Source organism: Poecilia formosa, unplaced genomic scaffold, assembly GCF_000485575.1.
Source record: "Poecilia formosa unplaced genomic scaffold, Poecilia_formosa-5.1.2 Scaffold34, whole genome shotgun sequence".
Taxonomy (NCBI): domain Eukaryota; kingdom Metazoa; phylum Chordata; class Actinopteri; order Cyprinodontiformes; family Poeciliidae; genus Poecilia; species Poecilia formosa.
The window spans coordinates 2,074,551-2,086,371 of NW_006799973.1; the positions used below are offsets into that span (position 1 = coordinate 2,074,551).

The 11,821-nt window shown below is 38.3% G+C and overlaps 1 protein-coding gene across 2 annotated transcripts in view; it reads left to right on the forward strand.

Annotated features, from left to right (window-relative positions):
• The first annotated feature begins 609 nt into the window (after positions 1-609).
• usp5 (ubiquitin specific peptidase 5 (isopeptidase T)) overlaps positions 610-11,821 on the forward strand; it is a 16,252-nt gene continuing 5,040 nt past the window's right edge. Inside the window, exons 1-15 of one of the 2 annotated variants that reach the window (XM_007550177.2) lie at positions 610-896; positions 1,427-1,555; positions 1,639-1,705; positions 2,710-2,837; positions 3,384-3,529; positions 4,610-4,794; positions 5,574-5,668; positions 6,551-6,744; positions 6,935-7,006; positions 7,748-7,835; positions 7,940-8,065; positions 8,747-8,900; positions 9,635-9,797; positions 9,875-9,963; positions 10,581-10,766. In XM_007550177.2, the coding sequence (XP_007550239.1) occupies positions 789-896; positions 1,427-1,555; positions 1,639-1,705; positions 2,710-2,837; positions 3,384-3,529; positions 4,610-4,794; positions 5,574-5,668; positions 6,551-6,744; positions 6,935-7,006; positions 7,748-7,835; positions 7,940-8,065; positions 8,747-8,900; positions 9,635-9,797; positions 9,875-9,963; positions 10,581-10,766 (1,930 nt within the window). In that variant the 5' untranslated portion in view covers positions 610-788. The remainder of the gene's footprint in view (positions 897-1,426; positions 1,556-1,638; positions 1,706-2,709; positions 2,838-3,383; positions 3,530-4,609; positions 4,795-5,573; positions 5,669-6,550; positions 6,745-6,934; positions 7,007-7,747; positions 7,836-7,939; positions 8,066-8,746; positions 8,901-9,634; positions 9,798-9,874; positions 9,964-10,580; positions 10,767-11,821) is intronic. The other variant, XM_007550179.2, reaches the window with a different exon arrangement.

Genomic DNA, 11,821 nt, shown 5'->3' on the forward strand with positions numbered 1-11,821 from the left:
TAAAGTGGTCTAGATATCAAAAAAAAAAAAAAAAAAAGAAGCATAAACAAAGCAGTCTTTTTTTGTTTTAAATTGTGTCATTTTGATTTTGACAGTTTACAATTTAGGCCAACATAAGAACCATAAGAACTGCGTTTTTCACATATATAAATATAATTTGGACCTATTTTTGTAGAGAATAGAAGGAAAGAGCTCCATAATGGTCCTTTTATTAAAATAAAAAATTGTAAGATGTCCAATTTTTGTTAGATTTCCATAACTGTTGTTATGCATTGTTTTGTAAATAGCGCTGAATAATCCAAATTAGAGTTCACCAACCTATGAATTCTTTAAAATCTGAGATGGAAATCATAAAATGGAAAATAAAACACAAAAAACTATATGTCAAAGAATCATTAATCCATAGCAATGTTAGAAAGTTATGGTAAAAACATATTTGGCCTAAAATGTTCCAAATATCCAGCTTGTCATGAAAATAACGTTTTCCTTTGCAAAAGGTTATCACATAATTTTGTAATAATTTCTATTAATTTAATCGTCACCCAATTTGTTGTGTGAAGTTTACATAAATAACAGTGGGTGTCTTTATTCCATGTATTATGGTAAAAGCTGGCTCTTCTCTCGTTCGGCCTTCCTTCCCTCAACACCAGGCATCGGCTCCTGATTCATTCAGACCAAACACATAGGAGAGACAACAGGCGCCCTTTAGAACCAGGTAAACAACCGACTAGGTGTCCAAACTCAGGACAGCAACCGTCCCACTGAAAAGCAGAACTAGTCATCTCACCATGGCGGACGTTGGAGAGGTTTTGATGTCAGTTTTGTCCACAATTCGCGTCCCAAAGCCTGGGGACCGTGTCCACAAAGACGAATGCGCCCTGTCATTTTCGTCACCGGTGAGCCTTTTCCTTTCATGAAGCACTACCTTCACTAGCCAGAAGAAGAGTGTTAGTTTTCCAAATGTATTCATGTCATTTGCTGTACTGTGACAAGAAAAAAAAATACCAGCGATTTCCTACTTTGAGCTAGATTTTCTTGTTGCAGCTAACTAGCAGGCTAGCATGATGCTAAGCTAGTAATGCTCTGTAATGGAAAGTTAGCAGCGCTAGCTGAGTAGCTGAGTGTTTTAACTGGCAAAGTAGAAAACAAGTAAACTTTTTTTTAATAGCTATGACTTTGAATGAGCTGAATTTAATATAAATGTGTCGCATACTTTAACCACTCTTTTTTCTTATCTCATTTTGTGCTGGAATTGTAACATAATCTGCGAAGTGGTGAAGCTTAGCAGGTTGACAGGAGCTAGAGCAACGGATGCTTTGTCATCAAGAGCTACAGATGTGCTCCAACTTTAATTTCTTGTGTTATGACTTGATGTTTTGAGTTATTTGTATTTCTCTGACTTTTGGCACATGTTTTATCTTTACAGGAGAGTGAAGGAGGCATATACGTGTGCATGAACACTTTTCTGGGTTTTGGCAGTCAGTACGTGGGCAGACATCATGCTCGGACTGGACAGAGGGCTTACCTGCACATTACCCGGACTAGAAAGGCTAAGGTAGACTTTAATGTGCAGTATAATTTTAAATGCCTGTCAATTCTTCGTTTTCAAGCTATAATAAGCATTTATTTTGTTCACAGAAGGAGGATGAAAACAACTCTGGCTCAGGACACCCACCTAAGAAAAAGCCCACTAGACTGGCAATAGGTGAGTTTTCCTGAGGCAATCTATGAAACGTTTGCACAACTTGTCAAAAATCCGATAGAGATGAGTTGAAGCTAAGACAGTTTTCTGAAAGAAAAGTGGTACATCGCCACACAAAGTCACAATTTTGGTATTTGTGTCAGTTTATTATGGTTTGAACATAAAGGAGGCAAAAATGCAAAATTTCTTCACGACTCCTGTTGCTTGTGAGAAGGTTGGTTCTTTTTGCCTTGTTTTTTCTTTCCATTTCTAATTTCGGTCACTTTCCTCCCAGTTGGGATGAAAAGGATCTTTCTTGGTTGCTCTTGCAGGCGATGAACCAGAGCTGCAAAATGCTACTTCACCAAACTTTTTAACATTTGTAGCTCGATATACGTGTACATGGATGTATTTTGCATGTGTTATTGATTTGAACTTCAAATGATTCTATGGCGTTTAAATCAAAAGAACGTCAGGGAAATGGCTACACCTTTTAATGCAGCAAATAGCATATTTTTGGTGTGATTTAATGTTTTGCTGTTGTGTTCCGCTTACGAGTTTTTCCTGATATTTAATTGCACTCTGCTCTTTGGGATTCTGACTTTTTAAAAACAATAAAATTCAGTCAAATATTTAGACTTTTGAATATTGGCACAATATCTTAGCATTAGCTTTGTTTCCAGTGAGCTTTTCTTATTGTTGGCCTTTTGCATCACATAAAAAAAAAAAAAACACGACGGTCTGCTGCATGCAGAAATAAGTGTTTTATATGGTTATTCTATCTAGACTCATCTGTCACCACTTGTTGAACAGGTAGATATGTTATCAAAAGCTTTAAAAGAAGAACAGCAGTGAGGGCCAGTGCCGATAGGCGTCTACTTCCTGTCGACAGCAGAACTTGGGATCTGGACTCGAGCCGTTCCTGAAAGCGTCACTGGACTAGAGAGAGAAAACCTCAGAGAACCATGGAGGGACATTTCATGTCTACATCACATGTTGGCATCATTATTGTTTCTCTTTTCTTCCAGGGATTGAAGGAGGTTTCGATGTGGAGCAGGAGCTTTACGAGGAGGACGTAAAGGTGGTCATCTTACCTGACAGACAGGAAGTGACCTCAGAGGACCTGGGCACAATGCCGGATGTTGTTAGAGAGCGGGTAACTTTTTTTTTTATTGTATTAAGAATTACATTCAGATGTTTGCAGCAGCTGCAAAGCTCCTCTGATTGTAGACATGCAGGCTTTGAGGCTTTATTCTCTTGCAATAGGAGCATTGAATTCATTAGATATTACCTTTTCAGATGGTACACATGGTGCCAAATGGTTTATTGGGAACTCCTGGACTTTTATCGACTAATACCTTTCCAAAATGTCTATGCTTCATTTTTTTGGTACAGTAAATGGTCAGAGCCTGTACTCTGGTTTGCTAGAGGTTCTGCATTACAACATCAAACTTTTAAAGCACATTTTTTAGACACAATTGTTTTTTTATTTTCATTTTTATTATTTATTTACTCTCACTCGGTAACTTGACTGTTGATTTTTGCAACCTCTGGAGTGTTACCTTTCATTTTTATCCCAGAACCATAAATCTTGTAGTTCCTGATTTGCGAGCATCTCTCTTAAAAAGAGGCCAAAGGATTAAGGGATTAAGTAACTGAGACATTATTCTAACATTTCGTGCTTCCTCTGCTGTGTTTCCAGGTGTCTCTGTCTATGTCGGGTATCATGGCAGCAGACTCAGTGTCTCACACCTTGCAAGTTCAACAGTGGGACGGAGAGGTGAGACAGGAGTCGAAGCATGCCGCTGACCTTAAACAGCTGGACAACGGAGTCAAGATCCCTCCCAGGTGGTTTATTAAACTAATCTATGTGTTTTTAAGATGTGGATTTTAAGAAATCGGCTACTTAAGAAAGTTTTAGATTGTTCAAATAAAACCTTGCCTAACACAGTTGCACTTCAACACATTCACACGTTAACAACCAAGTGACGACAGCTAATCGTCTTAAACCCTTATAACACAGTTCTGATCTGAGAAAAGGTAAACTTAACTAACAGGAAACAGAATATATTTTAATTTATCTTAAAGATTGATATTTTTATCAGCAGCTTTATTATTTAAGATCGTTGCTCAATGTTTAAAATCATAGATTGGAATCCAATTCTCTCCCATCCGGTGGAGTAAATCTTTTTAATACTTTCCAAATGGAGAAAAGAGGAGCAGGTCGGTTCACTTGGTAGATATTGTGCTTAAAAAAATAGTTGTTAGCAAAAGGGTTGCAGCATTACAACAACTTTGTGGTTGTTAGCAATCTGTTGCTTTTAGTGTTGAGCTACTTGAGTCCAGATTTTCAGAGAGGAGTGAAATGATTAATTGGATGAATCAAACCTTGAAATAATCATCATCTAATTTAGTAATCGATTAATTATTAATTGGAGTATATAGACTCAAAAAAAGAAAGACAGTTTGCTGAAAGAAGTCAGCAGTAATTAAGGAATGACATTTATGAAACTCCCTTCATGTTTATGATGATGTCATGTCAGTCTTACCTCTTCAAACAAAGTGTTACCAAACATTGATATTAATCTTAACTGAATTTTTCTCTCTTTTTTAAGCCTTTATAGTTGGTGTTTAGGTGGCGTTACTGTCTGCTAGTAACATCTTCACCTTGTGATATTTTTCTGTTGGCTTTAAACATTTTTAATTCAAGAACATGGCGGGCTGCTGGGTGACTGTCCCGGCGCCTCGACCAGCGGGTTTGTCAGGTTTCCTGGGGAAACTCTGAGGTCCTTGTATTACATTCAGCCTGCAGGACGCTAAGCTTTCTCTGTCATAATAGAGTTCAGAGAACATGAAGCCTGTTTTTTTCCCCCAGGGAGTGTCAGAGCTTCGATATGTGAGGTTTTCATCTTCTTTCCGCCTCCGCAGTGGCTGGCGGTGTGAGGTGTGCGACCTGCAGGAGAACATCTGGATGAACCTCACAGACGGCAAAGTGCTGTGCGGTCGCAGGTACTTCGACGGCTCCGGGGGCAACAACCACGCCCTCCTCCATTTCCAGGAGACCGGATACCCGCTGGCTGTCAAACTGGGCACAATCACTCCTGATGGTGCTGGTAAGCTGAGGACACAATCATGAGCTTTCATTAGTAAAGGTTATGGATTTATCTGCGTTTCTGGAGGCTCTGTTGCTTTGTAAGTTTGTAAATGTATAAACCAGTGAAGGAATAATGATAGCAATTCTTCTAGTTTATCATTAATCTGCTTTCTGTAGGTCACCCTCTGTTTTCCAGTGATGCGTATCGAATGGACCTTTTTAAATTTGCTCGAGTGTTCAGGCCTCTACATTATCATCTATAATAATAACTTGTAGAACAGGTGGAAATATTTGTTTCTTCTTTGAATATGTTGATTTTAGAAGTATTTTTAGATGCAGACGCATCCTTCGCTGCAAATGATCAAACATTCACTGAAGGACGGCTACAATACAGCAAAATTCTTATTTATAAAACCAGTTGAATTATTATTTGCATTTTTATGCATTTATAATACTGTATTAAAGATTTGTTTCATGATATTGTATAAAAATGGGCAGAAAGTGCCCATTTTTAAAAACTTCTTATCAATTAATTTCCAGAATAATTGATGACTAAAATAATGTAGACTTGGCGGAAAACATAAAAACCCACAGATGGACAATTTCTGTCCCCTGACCTCCACTAAGTGACTGGGTTCCCTTCGATCGTTTTTTTTTTTTTTGCTCCATTTCCAAATGTCACCGATTCTGAAAATAGATTTAGTCATGGATGAAGTGTATTGATCAGTTCTGCCAGCTCTTGTTTAGTCTGTTTGTATGCCATCGCTCTCAGTTTTCGCCCCGGTTCTGTTTGTCCAGATGTGTATTCATACGATGAAGACGACATGGTGCTGGACTCCAAGTTGCCGGAGCATCTGGCTCACTTCGGCATCAACATGATGACCATGGAGAAGGTACGCTTGTAACAATCGACTACAGAAGATCGCGTTGGACGACCAACAGATCTTCTAATTCTTCTGTCTTATTTCTAGTTTCTTAAATCGTTTCGATACCTTGGATTGAAGTAGGGCTGAAATTAATAATCGCCAACTAATTTAGTAATTGAATAATCATTAACTTGAGTATACAGACTCAAAAAAAAGGGAATTTCCTGAAAGAACAACATATTCAGAGCCGCAATTCAGCCAAAACTCTACAAAAAATATATAAATTTTTCATTTAAGATATTAAAAACACCTTTGTAAATATGTTCTACTCAGAACTATGGCATAGTTTTAGCTTCACAGAGTTCAAATTATGTAAGAAAAAATAAAATTACTATTAAGCAACTTTACCCTGATCCTAATCGATTAATCCAAAAAATAATCACTCAGAAAATAAAAGCAGAAGTTCATGTTGCTCTCAAGTCTGATAGGCTTGTAGTAATATCTTGTTTTGGCATTACACGTTAAATTTATGCATATTTTATATTAAATTAGTAGAAGCATGTAATCTGTTGAAGCAGCAACATATCTTCATTTGGCTTCTTTTTCTCGACGCCTGTATGTTGGTGACACCTGCTGCTTTTAATTTCTTTGCCAGCTGCTTCTCCAACCCGAACCACAGATTGCACTAATGTCGACGGCTCAGATCTCCGTACCTCTCACTGCGCGATGTAATGTTGTTTTTATGATACATTTATGCATTTGCCTAATGATGCTGCACAGACAGGCTGCAGGAGAAGAGCTGCAGCTCTTAGTGTTGAGATTTAAAAAGTTCGTGGTTCGTACTCTGTTACCTTCGTACAGCCAGACTCACCCAACGCTGTTTTACACCTATGAACTCTCTCCTTTCAGACCGAGCGGACAATGACTGAGTTGGAAATTGCTGTAAACCAGCGAGTGGGGGAGTGGGAGGTGATCCAGGAGTCGGGGACGACCCTGAAACCCCTGTTTGGACCCGGTCTGACGGGGATGAAGAACCTGGGGAACAGCTGCTACCTCAACTCCGTCATGCAAGTGCTCTTCACCGTGCCAGACTTCCAGAGCACGTTAGTAATGCCGTCTCTGTTTTCTGCTTTTATAATACAGTTAACAGTCTTTCTACGTTCTCTGTAGACTGACATGAAATGATCACTTTAATGAAACTAGATGGATCAAATCATTCAGCATGGTTTGTATTGTTTTAAACTAATAAAGAAGCTATTTATTTATTTATTCCTTTATATTTATTCCTTACAGATACGTTTCAAACATTGACAAGATCATTGATGAAGCACCAAGTGACCCAACCCAGGACTTCAAAACTCAAGTGTGAGTATTTTCGAAACGGACTCTGATGTCTCCATAAATTATCTAAAATCTTAGACACAATACTACTTTTCTAGAATCTACAATCTGTGTATCAGATACATGTTTTCATATTTTCATTGACTTTGAAATCACTAAACAGAAACGTACCAGATTTGGTGAGGATAGTTCACTTTAAAATAATCCGTTTTTGTTTTTCTGCAAAGTTATTTTTCTCACCTTTGAAATTCTCCATTAGGATTGGGTAAGAAGCTAACAATTAAATTTTTATTGTTTGGGTCATGATTCTACTTCTCTTAGATTCAATATTCATTTAAATACTTAAAAACTGAATTGACTCCATTGAAATGGGACAGTGTATATTAATGAATGTACAATATTGTCATAAATGCACAGATGCTAATTTCCATCTGCAGTCTGGTAAAACAAACAGCACAGCACTCAAAAATAACATAATACAGTTTCAGTCAATTCACAGGGTTTCCCAAATTGATATTGAATCTGGAAAAAATTAATTGCAGTAGATAAATGAATCAATATTGCTATTTAGGATCACAAACTTCAGGTTGTAAAGTCCAGAAATGCATCACTGCTACTGTATTTGTTGCTTTCTCTTGGCCAGGGCTCTGTTGAAAAACAGATTTTAAATCACAGTGAGTTTTTATCCTGGTTAAATAAAATAAAATAAGCCTTTCTGGATCTCCGTAATGACAGATTCTGGATGCACTGATGTCTGTTTTTCAGAGCCAAGCTCGGTTACGGCCTGTTGTCAGGAGAATACTCCAAACCTGCTCCAGATCCCGGAGATGAAATCGGTGCATCTGAACCCAGAGTGAGAAGACGGAGTCTTAAAATGCTCATTTTGGGAATTATAAGTAAAACATATTTAATATCTAAAGCAGTCCAGTTCAAATTCTGTTTGTGTTTTTCCTGCAGGGCGACCAGGTTGGGATAGCACCACGGATGTTTAAAGCACTTGTTGGGCGAGGCCATCCAGAGTTTTCTACCAATCGACAACAGGATGCTCAGGAGTTTTTATTGCACTTCATTAACATGGTGGAGGTAAAGCTACTCTCTCAATCTTCCCCCCATAATGTGCATTCACACTGTCCCTGTTTAGTCCGCATTAATCCAACTTTAGTTTGCTTGTCTACAAAGTCCGGTTCGTTTGGAGAGGTGTGAATGTTCATTCAAACTTTGATGCAGACCAAACATGTGAACTCTGGTCTGTCTAAAAACCTACATCTCAGTTTTATTAAAGTGAACTCTGGTGTGGTTTGAATGCATATGTGAATGCCAAGTGGACTGGAGACCGCTCTGAAAGCAGAACGTAAACTTTAGTGAAGAGCATTCTGGGTAAATACAACCAAAACAAACATGAGAATCGAGCGTTAGAGGCAAAAACAGGTAATGATCTTTTGCTAAGATCAGAAAAGGATCCTACAACCGCTAAATACTGATGCTACTCCATTTTTGTTTATAGTTTGCAAAGAAGGAAGTTGCGCCCAGGTCTCTGAGGTTTTTGTGTTTCCTTTTGCAGTTCACAGGCGAGAGGGAATAGCAACAGTTTTTCAAAGGCTTTGATCATTTGGCACAGTGCAGAGTGAAAGCAAACCGCACAGTAGAAAATGTTAAATGTTGCCGCTTTGGTCCTCAATCAAACCGAGTCTATCGGACCATCAGGTGTGTAAACCTGCTAGTCCTCAGCTTCCTTATTAAATTAACGCACCTCTACTTTCACAGAGGAACTGTCGCTCTGGGCCCAACCCATCTGAAGCCTTCAGGTTTCTGGTGGAGGAGAAGATAGTTTGTCAGCAGTCACAAAAAGCCAAGTACACACAGCGGGTGGATTACATAGTACAGCTGCCCGTTCCCATGGACCAGGCTGCTAACACAGGTGAGGTGCTGATGGACCTCCATGTTGTTCAAGCTTATTTAGTTAAGTTTCACCTTTATGGCGCTCATTCAGCCGAGCTGCGCGATGGAGCAGAGTCAACTTTTCATTTAAAAGTTACTGATGTGCTACGATGGCGAGGATGTGATGACAGAATAGCGAGAGAATAATGCAGAAGAACTGTAACATGATGCCAATAATAATTCTGTAGTGAGTTAATTCACTTAATGGAACAAAGTTTGAACTTTACTTCAAAAACAACCACAGACGGTAATTTGGTATGAACTTCTTTCTGTTCATGGGGGATAAAGTGTTTCACATGTTTTATTCTCACCGTCTTTGTATTTAGCAATTTAAGAGGTTCCTGTTATATTTTATAAATATGTAAAATATGTTTATTAATATCAGAAAACCACAAATTTCTGTTTGTGTCAGTGTTTAACACAGCTGATACAAAATAAAGTAAAAATTTAATGGTGTTTTTTTTTAATCGGCATATTATGAAAAATTTAGCTCTTCATGTTATGAAAAGGCATGCATCCCTCTTGACACAACAGAAAACTGTTTTCATTCAAATGGCTGCTTAGCAGTTATCAATAAGATCAATTAACTTTAACTCATTCATTGATTACTTCCATAATCATACATCCAACCCTTTGTTTATCTTGCAGAATTAAGTGAGAACGTCTCCAGAGTGGTTTTAATTTTCGGTGGTGTTTTTCTTTTTTTGTTTCCAGAGGAGCTAAAGGAGGCAGAGCGCCGCCGTGAGGAGGGGGACTCATCAGCGCCGACAGTGCGAGCACAAATCCCCTTCTCGGCTTGTATGGCGGCGCTCAGCGAGCCAGAGATGCTCACAGACTTCTGGAGCTCAGCTGTGCAAGCAAAAACCTCTGCTACCAAGTATGAAACTGAACAGCCTGCACATAACTCAACTCTGATGAGCGAGAAGAACTTATCTGTGTCATCTCATTTGTCAGAACAACGCGGTTTGCCTCTTTCCCTGATCACCTGGTTATTCAGATTAAGAAGTTCACCTTTGGCCTTGACTGGGTGCCTAAGAAACTGGGTGAGCAAAGACACTGTTTGGTGTTTGTGTGAAACTGAGCAAATCCTCATCTTTAATCATCGAGAACAAACATTTTGATTAGTTGGAAAGTTTGAAAGAAAAAGTCAAACAATACAACTTTGGGGAATGCTTAACATTTCTGAGCAACTCCTACTTGTCCAACCAGTTTCTCTCTCTTCAGGAGTATTTACTGATTGGAAATGGATTATTTTTGCAATCACAACATCCGTAAAGCTTGCTTACGTGTTCTGCCTTCAGTGCTTACAGGAAATGCAGAGTTTAGGGACTCTGGTACCGGAAAAACAGCGTCATAGGAACATGTTCATGTAGATGAATCAGACATCAGTTCTGGTAAAATATTCATAGATACGATTTTATGTAAATTCTAGTTTTTAAGACAAGAAACTGAGGGGGATTTTCAGTCATGCAATTTATTTAACATTTTTATGCTTCACTCTTATATTGTTAAAACTAGCTTTCATTTAACATATTTTCATGGTTCCTTTAGGCGCACCATTAAAAAATAGTTTCTTGGCGTCAGTTTCACATTAAAACCTCGTCACCATGAAACAAAAGTCTCTATCTGTGGTAGAAATGAAGTGAATTTCTCTGGACAGATGTGAGCATCGACGTACCGGACACACTGGACCTGAGCGGCCTGCGTGCGACCGGCCAGCAGCCGGGGGAGGAGCTTCTACCTGAGGTGGCCCCGCCCCCACTCATGACCCCAGATGTGGAGGTCAAAGGTATCCTGGGTTCGCATGGCAACGATGACGACGACTCGCTCTACTCCCCGCTGCTGTGTCAGTCTGTCTGTCGTTTCTGCTCTTTTTCTTCTTCTGACACTTTTTTGTCCTCACTTGTTTTCTTTTTTCTACCTTTTCTGTTCTCATGAGTCCGTCCGTTGCCTTTTTAGTTCACCATTTTTAAATTGATTTCGTTTTAAAAAGGAAACATCTTTATTTATTTTTTTTTTTACCTGTTTTTAATTTATTTTATTTGCATGTCATTTTTCTTTTACTAAGTAACTTGAACTTCAAAAACACAAAATCTTACCAAGTATTTTTTTGTCTAGTTTCTAGTGCAAATATCTCATTATACTTGGAATAAGACAAAACTAACTTACAGGTAAATTATCAGCAAAATGTAAGAGTTTGTTTTAAGGAAATATTTCCATAATATTGAAAAATTACTGCGGAAAAATATCTTGTAAAGTTTTATTTTCATGACACCTTTCACAGATAAAATTACAAAATGTTTCACAAAATATACAGGAAAAGCACATAAAAAATGACATCAAATTAAATTAACAGGGGGAACTAGTACTCTTTTTATTTTTTTAATTAATATATACAAATTATATTTTTTAAACAAGCTGCTATATCTTGCTGAAAACTTACTTTTAATTTTATTAGCATATTTTCACTAGAAATTAGACTATAAACACTTGGTAAGTTTCAGTTTTTAGTTCATAAAAGTAGAAATTAGAATTACCGTATTTTCTGCACTATAAGGCGCACCGGATTATAAGGCGCACCTTCAATGAATGGCCTATTTTAGGACTTTTTTCATACATTAGGCGCACCGCATTATAAGGCGCATAGAATAGACGCTTCATACTCTATTATTACACATCCACATTAATAAAGAAATGGTCCCCGAGTACTTTATATAGTAGGCTGGCCCAGTCGTTGTTTCACTCACGGTGTTGGTGTTGGTGTTGCGATCTTATGCCCAACTGCTTTCTGGGTAACACAGACCAACCGACTCGCTGCCGCTGCAGTCTCTGTCTCTCTTCCCCTGCCCCTCCCCCCCCTTTAAATGTATTATCAAACTTTATTAACAAACCAGTGTTCTG